Consider the following 12,998-nt stretch of genomic DNA (forward strand, 5'->3'; position numbering starts at 1 on the left):
ATAGTTGAACAATCAGACAAAAATCTATATAAGAAGCCGTGTTTTCCATGCAAACATTTCGTCTGATCTAGTGACTGATAAATATATTCATTACCCTGCCTCCATATTCTATTCTTGGCGGGGGCAACACCCGACCTCTGACCTCCGTCATTTGGTAGGATACACTAATCCCAAACATTTGTAGGTAAGGGTCTTTGTTGAAGTCGGCTTTAGACACCTAATGACAGGGCAATAATGACAAATGGTCAGGGCAACAGTGATAAGATTTCATGTGCTTTGTTTGCAGTCAAGATGTCTGTTCTTAATTTAAACCTACATTTTACTCAAAACCTTTGATAGATTGAAAAAAAAAATCATTCTGTAACCGTAAGCATATTACATTAGCAACAATTATGCTAAATATAACAAGAAATTACCATCAATATGTGAATTGTTGTTACACTGAAGAAACAATAAGGACCCAAGCTCTATAAATTCAAGACCAGATCCATTTTTTTCTTTGCAAGATAAAATTTGAATATATATAGTTTGAAATTTGCTATGCTTGTAGATTCCCAACAAATTCCCAATAATAATCAATTAATAAATGCACCACTTAAATTTTGTCATGAATACAAACAAAGGGACACGCTGCTTACCAGCCAAAAAAAAAATGAATCAATGTTTACATGTATTTACATGTGTAAATGGAACATTTCTTAACATACATGTATGTGATTATTTTGATCTACCTTTGTAATCTACATGTAAATGAATGTTACAAAACAATTTCTTTTCGACTCCTATCTTACTAGTCTCAATAAATGTTTTTGTTTTTTTCTGGAAGCTGGTAAGCAGGTCAATATGAAAAAGAATAATATGTATATTTGAACATGGTTTGTGGACTTGTATTGAACAGGAAGTATCAAGTTTTGAACCATGAAAAATGAAGACATCTTCATGTTTTGGTGCCTTGATTAGTTAGTTTTTCATTTTGGTAGCTCATGCAATCTATCATCTGTTGTTTTTTGGAAGTTAGTTTTGTCTTAACCTTGTATTCATGTCAGTAGTTTTTTCAACCTAAGATGTGTGTATGTGGTTTCTTTAATCATTCATTACACATTCAACCGCGTGCTATTGTTCTACTATTTTTATGTGGTTTTCGGAATGATAAGTTTTGGTGTATCACTTTATTACATTATTCAATTTCTCAAGCACATTTTCCTGTCAATCAGTGTGTTTAGGTAATCTCTATTTCCTGTTTTCACAAGTTGGCCTTGTACTTTGTTTTTTGTGTCTCTAAATGGTTGTTTTGTTTTCATGCTTTTTAGCTGACATTTTACATGTACTTAACAACTTTCAAAGTGTAATTATAGTGTAAGATATGACATCAAATGATATTGTAATAGTATTTAATGACTTACCAGATTGTTGATTTCTTTCTCTCTGTCAGGAGCTGACCTGGCAGTAGCCTTTAAACAAACAGTACCAAGTTAAGCAACACTAGCATATAACAAACCAACATTTCATCTTTAATACATGTACATGTATTTAAAACTTACAACAAAGGCCTTTAAATTAAAATAAAAATGATTTATATATAATAGAAACTTGAAATATGCAGCTAATGATTGATTTTGATATTAATTATTATGCACTGAAGTAGGTTCAAAACCTTGTTACTGATATCATCAATAAAATCTGATATATCTTTTTCTTAATCATAAATAATATTGAAAACTCTGTATATCATTCAAGCAGCATTGACATTTAGTATTTATATGGTAAAATCATAACAAAAAAAACCCAAATTTAATCTTATTTCAATTATCTAAATAAAAAAAATATGAAAGTTAAATCTGAAAGCTAACATTTATTATTCAACAAAGCAACATGAGGCAACACCACTCAGCTAGATGCTGTAACAAAACACTGGCTTCTCTATCATAAACCTTATCAACATCTGGCTTTACTATAAACAAATCTCATCAATTTCAATCTGATTTTTAGCCTAGTTTTACCTTAACAAGATACTTATATTTACTCAAGTAAGTTGAACCTACCATCAGCATTTATCATAGACCTAACTTACAACTTGGGACAGCTAACAGTATAAAATGAACTCCTCCATGATGTTGAGACAATTTGAATTGAACTGGTATCATTTTGAATAGACACCTATTTTTGGGCATCTAGATAAAATTCTGCTTTACATTGTAACATATCCAAACTTAATTATTACTGATTACCTGAGTGAATTTTTTTGACACAGTCCCTTCTTATAATGTAGGACAGAATTAATAGAATTTAAACCCATTACCAAGTTAATCTGACTTAAAAATGTGTGAAGTTAACTGTAGAAATGCCAGATATAAAACTGGTTATTTTTAAAGATAAATTAAGTATTATTGAACACTTAAAAAATGTTTTAAGATGTATTATGAATAAATCAAAAACCAGCCTGACTAGACATCTGAAGTACATTTACATATATTTCAATGCATTTTGAACCTACATTAACCACATGTATACCTCTGCCGACACCAGAAAGTTTAAAATGGCTTAGTTCAAAGGGGTCATACAATAGTTATGCGAATTATGAAATTTCCAGAAATGATAAGCTAAGGTCCCTTTGTCTTAACCAGGTCTACAGATTCTTCAGGAAGAATATTCTATGAATAAATTAACTTGCCACTTTCTTTAAAACTACTGGTAATATTTGAAAAAAGTATATTTACATCTACAAGAACAATACTAAGGGGTTATAGCATAAGTATTGTTAAATATTTTAAAACATGTACTTCTGGACATATTTTAAAAAGTATATTTACATCTACAAGAACAATACTATGGGATTATGGCATAAGTATTGTTAAATATTTTAAAACATGTACTTCTGGACATATTTAAAAAAGTATATTTACATCTACAAGAAAATACTATGGGGTTATGGCATAAGTTTTGTTAAATATTTTAAAACATGTACTTCTGGACGTATTTTAAAAAGTATATTTACATCTACAAGAACAATATTATGGAGTTTTAAATATTGAGCCCAAGAGATTGCGATACTGCACTACATTAATGGAATATACAGTAAACAAAATATAATTCATATATTTATTTAGTTTTAATTATGTAGAATGTCCCCTGCTTTTATGAGTTATAATGTTTAGTTAAAAAACTTGGGAATCAATTGTTCTTTTTCTACTGAGTTGCTGTACAATAATCTAAATAAAAGTTAGGAATACAAATCAGAAACTTTCGTTGGATACATGTATCTGAATTTGCATTTAATTCATTTGCTAAAAGCGTGAATTGGGTTTTTCTTACTCTAAAAAGTTTTAACTAGAAAAACTGTGATAAAAATTAACTGAAGATTTACCCCAAAATCCCAAACCCAGAATACAAATATGGCCTATTAATATAAACTAAGTCATCAAACTGGGAGCATATGTCACTGGAGTCTGAAATCAGAACACACAATATGGCATTACTATATAAAGTTTCTCTCAAATATCAAGGGGCTATGATACATGTACATTCAAGTGGTTGCAGAGATACCTGTAACGACACAGGTACTGAAGGATAAACAGACAGACAGATACTATGTTCAGTATTTATCTCCCATTTGAAAGTGGAATGTTTTACAAAATTTAAAGACTGCATGATTAGATATCCCCAGTGGTAAGTTTCCTTCAGTCACAAGCTATTTTCCCTGACTAGCTGAGACAACAATCACCCTACTACCCTGAATAGCTTGTGTATATTTAACATTACAGTGCCTCATGAGAATGCTGAATAATAGATGTCAACTTATTTGAGAAACCTTGATCATTGTTGATGTCTGCATGTCTGTCAACTTTTTGATACATCTCTGTCCACCAACAATATTGCACACCTGTAATATACAAAGGTAGAAATCTGAGACACACACATCTCCAGCTTCTTACACGTAACAGATACTTACATACTGATTGATTGATTGAAGTTTAAATGTTTATAAGAGACATTCTTTGCATTTTTTATAATCGTGAAACACATCACAATAATCTTCTTAAAATCGTGAAACACATCACAATAATCTTCTTAAAATCGTGAAACACATCACAATGATCTTAAAATCGTGAAACACATCACAATAATCTTAAAATCGTGAAACCCATCACAATGATCTTAAAATCGTGAAGCACATCACAATAATCTTCTTAAAATCGTGCAACACATCACAATAATCTTCTTAAAATCGTGCAACACATCACAATAATCTTCTTAAAATCGTGAAACCCATCACAATGATCTTAAAATCGTGAAACACATCACAATAATCTTCTTAAAATTGTGCAACACATCACAATAATCTTCTTAAAATCGTGAAACACATCACAATGATCTTAAAATCGTGAAACCCATCACAATAATCTTAAAATCGTGAAACACATCACAATGATCTTAAAATCGTGAAACCCATCACAATGATCTTAAAATCGTGAAACACATCACAATAATCTTCTTAAAATCGTGAAACACATCACAATAATCTTCTTAAAATCGTGAAACACATCACAATAATCTTCTTAAAATCGTGAAACACATCACAATAATCTTAAAATCGGGAAGCACATCACAATAATCTTCTTAAAATTGTGAAGCACATCACAATAATCTTCTTAAAATCGTGAAACATGTCACAATCTTCTTAATGTTCAGGTAATGTTTGTTATACATGTGTAACTATTTGAACTTTATGTTAGTGAATCAGAAATGAGATAGGAAGAACAACAAGGAAAAAATGGGCAAAAATAATTAGTAAATATATCAGAAGGGTAATGATTCACCTCTGAATTAATTATATCAGAAGGGTAATGATTCACCTGTGAATTAATTATATCAGAAGGATAATGATTCACCAGTGAATCAATTATATCAGAAAGGTAACGATTCACCAGTGAATCAATTATATTGAACACAAACAAGGACTATTCACATATTGCATCCGCCATCCAGAATCCTGATACCGGAATTGGATTTTCCAACCCATATCCTCATTATATGGTGGAAGTCGTTGAATTTAACGAGTCTAAAGAAATAGTGACTGTAAATGCCCCTGCAGCATTTAAAAAATAAAATCTGGGGAGTCTGCAGAAGTTCAAGAAAGCTGAAATTCATGATATTTATTATGCTACTATTGTATTGCTTCTTGATATCATGGTAATATTGTATTGTGAAATTTCTCACATTACTCATCTCTTAAAAGCACAGAAAAAAAAAAGAATCCTAACAGTAAAAGAGGAAATCTGCAACTCAACAGACAATTACATTCTTATTCAATAGAAGATATTCATGGGTACTAACCTCCAATGGTAAATAAGTATGTTTCTGCTCCTGTCCCACCTGTAGACAGGGTAAATGGGGGTACCTAAAAATGAAAAATTATTGATGAAGTCAATTTAGTAAAATGTGTTTTCTTTACATGGATTAATCATTAACAGTCCATGCATGTTTCCGTTTTTTTTTTTTATGTAAAATTATTTTTACAATGTGAATTAATCTGGCTCTTTATTCTACACCTCAAAATATAACCAATTAGTGTTCTTACTGTGATAGCTTGAATTCCATATCTTAGTATAAGGCTGCATATTATTGACTTAATGATAGACAGGTAAAGTTCAGGCAGGAGCAGAAAAAAGCACTCTCCCACTTGCCTGTGGTAAACAAATTTCATAAAAGTAAAGTCGAAGTTGAAACAGAGCTTGCCCACTGGGCCACCTACTTCTGGATGTTTATTTTTCTGGTCAACACATCGTAACTTAATTCCAGACAAGTTTAGTTTTGGCAAATTTCATCCGCTTGACCACTTATAACAAATTTTCCTATTTCTACCCCTGTAAAGAATATCATAATTAAAAGCTGGGTGTATTTAAGCTAGAAAGACTGTCTGATAGACCACAGGTGTTCAGAGGTACTTACTTGGGAAACATATGGACATGTATAACACAGGGCAGCATTCTAACTAGACAGCTATTAAAATCACTTAGAAGCCTGACTAGATTTGAATTGAAAATAACCAGTTCATTGCAAATTGCCATTCAGTCTTATATGCTCCTGAAGAGAGCTAAATTCTGAAGAAGTTCAAAAATGGACTCGAAAATAATTCAGCAAGATGGCAGAAAATGAGATTCAAGTACATGAAATTTCATCAAGCCCTACAATATGATGATATTACAATGGAATATGTGAAAAACTGGTCCGAGATTGGACTGTGCCAAATAGCTCCGAGACAGATAATGGGGGTAGAAGTTATGTTTCTTTCAGATCATTTCAGATTTTTCAAGCATTGTTATAAATACTTACTGTAGTTTCATTTTATATCTCTCCAGGAAATATCTAGCTACTGTACATTCTACTGTTTGTCCTGATTCTAACTGAAGAGGGAATCTGGAAATAATCAAAAATGATGAATTAAGTCACAGATGTACATAACTTAACTCAAACTGATTTTCTTGTTCACAATACAATTCAAACACAAACTGATAGAAATACACTGCATGATGGATTGGTCCTATCTTCACCAGAAAGGTTCTATGCAATGTTAACCTAATTTTTTTTTGTGTGCCATTTTATTACACTTCCAATAGCAATGAATTTAGTACTCAAGAGTTTATGTAGCTGTCTTTGAAAGAATCATGCAAAATCTGAAAAATGTGATACACCCCAACAAAGGCTACATATTTTTATTTTTGTAATTAAGTCGTTTTATGGGTCTATACTATGAAATGAGTAATCATTCATTCAAATCTGCCTGCTCTTAGGAGATTATCACCATTGAAAATCCGTAGATTCTACTGTATTTGAGCGTCGTTTACAGAGTTATCTCCCTTATTTTTTAAATCTACAGTGCATTCTATATAATTTTTATCTCCTAAGAGCACAGGTAATATGAAAAACCACATGTTATTTTCTGTTTACCATGACATTTCAAACAAAATATTAAAAATTAAAATATGTAGGCTTTTTACCCATGAATCACATTTTGCATGATCCTTAGCTGGAGTGCTACTTAAAATGTCTGTGAAGGAAAATAGGAAAACATGTATAACTTATAATTGTTTTTGGCTAAAGAATTAATCCCTTAGCCAAGTCAATTAAATGGCTACTCAAATTTCAGTAACTACAACAACACAGGTCATTGGAACGTTTGTATTCAGCATTTTACATCAATCTCATGTAAGCATCAAAGTAACTTGGATTGATTTCATTCTGTTTCAAATGATGGCTTTGGTGAAATTGAATATGATAAAAGCACATCACTGATTTCAAGAGTTGTTTCCCTTACCCTACCTCCTTAAGCCAGATATTGAAAATGCACGATTCTTTTAGTAGCAAAAGTGTCATATATGTTGCATGATATCACTAACAGTAAAAAGAAAAACAATTTCTAATAAAACTTACGACTGAGTTTGTGCTGGCCGACGAGTGACATTACATACTCGGTACTTCCTCCTCATGGTGCCACAATGGGTAATCTCCACTTTTAAACCTGTACCAAACCATGGAAACAGAAAGAACATATTGATTAATCAGACTTTCAAAATAGGGTCTGACATTAATGGTTTCCTATTGCCCATGATGAGTAAAATTGACATTTGGGGTTAGTAAAAGGTTCATCTTACTAGCCCACAGCACAACCAAACCTTAGGTATTTTTCAAATTGCATTATTTTAGAAAAACTAGTTTTTATTATGGGCAAGTGGAATTTTCTCAGAATTGCCCAATAGTCTATTATTGAACAAGGTTTGCAAAATATTAATGTCAGTCCCTGCATATGTATAAATAAAATATATAATTTTCATGAACCATCTTTCAAAGTGTTTTAGTCCCTCATAACTTTAAATAAATAATGAAAAAAAAATAAAAACCAAAGGTTGACTACTTTTCTAAAACAGTAAAATCACTAGGATCTCTCATTATGCGACCAAACAATAGAACGTAAATTAACCTCATATGAATACTGATAATCATGAACTTCAAAAGTTACACGAACTTTACTATTGAAAAATTTTTTTTTTCATTATTACAGGGATGAAATACACAGAGCAAGGAAGCAGAAATTGGCTAAATCAGAAATACAAGTACAATAACAGAAAGAATTATATCAGTGAATTCCAAAATTGTAAATGCAGTAATATGCTAATATATGGAAAAATCCCATGTCTGCAAATGATAAAGTGGTTCAGTAGAATCTGTTTCTCTTATACCAAGTCTAATGGAAAGTGACTAAAGGTACACATGCTTTGGTGTGTATCAGAAGGAAAGATGACCACTACCTTTAATTTCCTTTGTAAATTTAACTCTTTGTGAGTCAGTTAATGGCCTCTTTTGTTCATGAACTTCTTTGATGTCAAGCACTTCACACATAAACTCTATCACTGGCTGAGCTTTGTAGAAAGCAGTTGCCGACACTGAAATTGTAATATAAACATTAATTCTCATGTATTGGGGTTCACAAAATTTTTATTACTACCAATCAGAAGTTACATTTACTGTAAAGCAAGTAATTTATGTTGGGCTGCTAATTTTGGCATATTTTAGTGGTATGTCTAAAAATGCCATAATAAATTCTGTGAAATACCTACTATAAGTATTAAAATGTAGTACACCACTAACTTGTGCATACAAATAGCCAAAATAACTATGCCATACAATAGGTCCTGTACTTCTATCCTAATATAATTCTATTGTTCTTTAAGTTCAATGGAATAAATTTCGATGGTAGTATAACATTAGCTCCATGGCAACTTCACTTGCAACAAATTAACACTTGAAAAACTGAGAGCAAAGACCATTAAGAAAATACCCCCATACCCCATCTCAGTAACCATAAAGATCAAAATTAACACAATTGTCAAACAGGAACTTAATGTTTCTCCAATTTGAAATGTAACCTCTCGGTACACCTACGAAAAGCTTCTAATAATTATCAAGTGGCTGTGATTAATAGCTATATAGAAAACTAATGAAAAAGGTACAAAACAAGGACCAAACATCATGATCACTATTAACCTCCAGCATCTAAAAGGGGAGAGAATTTGAAATGTAACCTCTCGGTACACCTAAGAAAAGCTTCTAGTAATTATCAAGTGGCTGTGATTAATAGCTATATAGAAAACTAATGAAAAAGGTACAAAACAAGGACCAAACATCATGATCACTATTAACCTCCAGCATCTAAAAGTGGGGAGATATATTAAAAAAGAAAAAACACGATTCTAGACTTACCATCTATGTTAAGCATCATTTTCCAGTGAGATGGTCTAACACTCTGATGGAAACCAAACCAAACTTCTCTGCCACCTCCTAATGGATGATCATAACCTTCAGGTGGGGAGAAAAAGGATCTGCCTACTGGTGTGTAACTGAAACATTCAAAGTAACCTTATTCATCAACTTCTAAAAATAGATACAGTAAAAGGATTTAGTGAAATTTGACTTAAATTGACAGATTTTATGTTTTCTGGATAAGAACTTTTGACTTAATCAGTTAACCCAGCGATGGCACAAGAAATTAAACTTACTAGCTTATAGCAGCAAAAGTCTGTCGGAAGACATGTTACCACATATAGACCTATTATATTGACTTTTCACCAGTATTCCCGTAAACAAACAACAAAAAGAGCAAAAATTGGCATAACCAGAAGTAAACTTACGGTAAAAAAGAAACAGTATTATCTGCATATAAAAAAGAGGAATTCAGTTATAGAGTGGAAGAAAATCATGTCTGCCTAAATGATGTGAAATCAATCTAATTCTTTATTGAAGTTTTTAAAATATTTCAGCCTAAAATCAAATTAACAGCCTTCTTCATTCAAGGAAAAACATGCATATGACCACTTACAGCCAAAAAAGCCATCGCCAATAAGCATTACAAGAAATTGTGAAAAAAAAAATTTCAAAACCAGTGAAGCCAATATGGTTCAAACCAAATACATTTGCAAGCTTATGAAAATGTATCAAATGTAACCGAAACAAAATTATGGAATTAAGTGAAAGTGTTTTACCCTATGTATTGTATGTTGTTTTTATACTGAAATTATCTTTTCAATCACAACTTAAAAAACAACTTTTAGTGTTGGAATTTGGTATGTGCTCCCTGCCTTTAAGTAAAAAAAATCAAAATCTGTGTCAAACCAGTTACAAAATTGTAACCAATGATTAAGTAAGTATTTTTACAATGTTGTCTTTAAAACTGACCAATTAAGTTGCAGTCTTTGTGAGAATCATGCAAATTCTTCAAAATGTGATACACCTTAAAAAAGACTACATATCTTTATTTTTGTTATTAAGTTGCTTTATAGATCTATATGATGAAATATATAATTATTCATTCAAATCTGTCTGCTCTTAGGAGATAATCCACATTGAAAATACAATAGTATCTATTGTATTTTATTGTCATTTACAAAGTTATCTCCCTTAGTTATGAATTCTACCATACATTCTATATAATTTTTATCTTCTAAGAGCATGGGTTAGATGAAAAACCACATATCAATTTCTGTTTACTATAACAATTCAAACAAAATATCAAAAATAAAAATATTTAGGCTTTACAACCATGAATCACATTTTGCATGATTCTTAGGTGGAGTGGTACTAAAGACTTGACAAGACAATATGTAATATTGAGGGTATAAATCAACAACAATAAAGAATGTGGAACTAACATACCTACCTTTCTTGCCATGAAATGATAACAGGCTGTTTCAGATACAATATTTTTTTCAGGGATTAAGTGAGGGGTGTTCCCTCTGGGACCCTCAATATCTTAACTAGGACCTCTGAGATTTCCTTTCTCTGGGTCTTGAACCTTAGCATCCCTTTAACTGATATTTTTGTGGACTTTTTATCCATTGGTTCAAAACAAGAAAAAATCCAGAACTATGAATTTGTTTTTTATCAATACCCTTTTTAAATCCATTTTCCCCATTCTAGTATAATTGTCAAGGTTTCCATACTTATGATAGCTGTATTTACATTGTGAATCTTTTCCACTTTCTCATACTTGGTCGTATCATCATAGAACAGTTGTCGTAGTTTTATACATGTATTTCGTTTACCTTTTTTAACAATACTATACTTAAAAATATGAAATAAACCCTCCAAGTACCCCTTTATTGAATCTAGAACAGCTGTTCATGATCTACTAATGGTATAAACTATTCTACACATAGCAAAAAAAAACAAATGTACTGCCTTAATATCTGGTACCCATCTGTAGATTGTACAATCTATTCAGTGTCTGTGATCTTTCCCCTGATCAGAACGTGCCAGTTTTCCTACTTACGTCAGACTAGGTAGATGGCGCATGATAACATCCAATGCATTGGTTACATCTGTGGGAATTGGTCTAAGACGTCCTTCTAGTGCCTCCTCAAGTGCGAACAAGCTGACCTGTGCGCACCATTTTATCGCCACCTTAAATACCCGATCTTTACCTTCCCCGGGCAAAGTGACCTCAAGTTCAACCTGCGACGAAACAAGACAAAGGAACACAATAACTAGCCAATCACAACAAAGTTTACTTACTTCATGCTTGGTAAATGTCGCATGACCACATCCAAGGCCTGGATGGCGTCGAAAGGGATTTCTCGAGACTGGCCTTCCATGGCTTCCTCGAGGGCAAACAGGCAAACTTGGGCAACCCACTTTATTGCCACTTTGAATACCCTATCTTTGCCTTCACCAGGCAGTGTAACATCTATTTCAACCTATAGTGTATTAGACATATTGTGTCAGTGTAGTACTGCCTCACAAATATCTCTCTATCCCAGAAAACTTCATGTTAGTATAAGTACACTACAAATGCAAGAGGACTTTGCTGTTTTCACATGCCAATCGTGGAGACATTTTTTAAAGTACATGTATATACTTATAAATACTGCGAAACCAATCTAAACCAACTATTCTGGGACAAAATGATTTGAATGATGAATGAAAATGCTCCTACTTGCACCACAGAGGCAGAAAGTGAGAACTGCAAAATCCACCTGAGCTAGAGTACACTAGATTTAAATATGTACACATGTACTGTAAGTTCTCTGACAAAGACTTAATATATGGTCAGTAAGATCTCCTAGTACTTTTACTGAAGAACAGTTAGTTTGAATATAATGCATGAATTGTTCCTGCAATTGTTTAGTTTTGTTCATTAAACCCACCTCAATGATACAAGAAGGTTAAAATGTCTCCCTTTTCTGTGAAATTCAAGAATATGAGTAGATACTAAGGTACAAATCTATTTTTGCCTTTCACTAGCTCTCTCTCTTATTCATTTTGATTGTTGAATCAGAGACATATCTTTTATATATAAAGAGAGAGAGTAAGGCAATAATGGCGTCTCATAATTTTCTGGAGAAAAATGGCTTATTTTTCCAAGAGTTGACCACAAATTTACCATTAAATAATTAACTCAACTTTTTAATATCAAAATGTTTTGTCAAGACACTGCAACACTGTCTGGTAAATTCTTACTTCCACATAATATTCTATGTGCATTGAACCATGAAATATTTATCAAGCAGAAAATTCACTATATTAGAAAGAAATAGTAACAAACACAAGTACATTAATACACCCTTGGCATACTAAAGCCTCAACAAAATGAAGACAGACAGACAGAATTAAGGTGGTAGACCTAGCCTAGGCTAGCAGCCATAACTCTAAAAATCATTGCTTTGTATCATACTCGATTTCGCCAAAGCCTATCAAGCATTCATTAGAAACAGAATGACATCAATCCAAATTACTTTGATGCTTACACGAGATTAAATAATTTACACAAATGTGCCAATGATTAGTAACAGTTATGCCCTTTAACCTAGGTCTATCATGCCGTCTAACCTTATTGGCTGAACATAACAAAAAATATGTGAACTTCTTATGCCATTCGGTTATCAATAGACAACAGTAAAAAATGATCAGTCATATCCCCTATAACTAAATTCCGAATAAAAAAAAAT

The 12,998-nt window shown here is 32.1% G+C and overlaps 1 protein-coding gene across 12 annotated transcripts in view; it reads right to left on the reverse strand.

Annotated features, from left to right (window-relative positions):
* The window catches only part of LOC148598314 (protein argonaute-2-like), a 67,809-nt gene that overhangs the window by 22,339 nt on the left and 32,472 nt on the right, over positions 1 to 12,998 (reverse strand). For 5 of the 12 annotated variants that reach the window (XM_088562450.1, XM_088562455.1, XM_088562447.1 and 2 more), the window contains 9 exons: positions 11,324 to 11,505; positions 9,259 to 9,395; positions 8,306 to 8,441; positions 7,432 to 7,530; positions 6,334 to 6,417; positions 5,335 to 5,398; positions 3,809 to 3,880; positions 1,404 to 1,451; positions 95 to 217 (listed from right to left, as the gene is read on the reverse strand). In XM_088562450.1, the coding sequence (XP_088418576.1) occupies positions 95 to 217; positions 1,404 to 1,451; positions 3,809 to 3,880; positions 5,335 to 5,398; positions 6,334 to 6,417; positions 7,432 to 7,530; positions 8,306 to 8,441; positions 9,259 to 9,395; positions 11,324 to 11,505 (945 nt within the window). Of the gene's footprint in view, positions 1 to 94; positions 218 to 1,403; positions 1,452 to 3,808; positions 3,881 to 5,334; positions 5,399 to 6,333; positions 6,418 to 7,431; positions 7,531 to 8,305; positions 8,442 to 9,258; positions 9,396 to 11,323; positions 11,506 to 11,565; positions 11,748 to 12,998 lie in introns of all 12 variants that reach the window. The other 7 variants (XM_088562453.1, XM_088562451.1, XM_088562458.1 and 4 more) reach the window with 3 other exon arrangements.

This window comes from Perna viridis, chromosome 14 (assembly GCF_037379345.1).
Source record: "Perna viridis isolate PV_CMFRI_1.1 ecotype Kerala chromosome 14, ASM3737934v1, whole genome shotgun sequence".
Taxonomy (NCBI): Eukaryota; Metazoa; Mollusca; class Bivalvia; order Mytilida; family Mytilidae; genus Perna; species Perna viridis.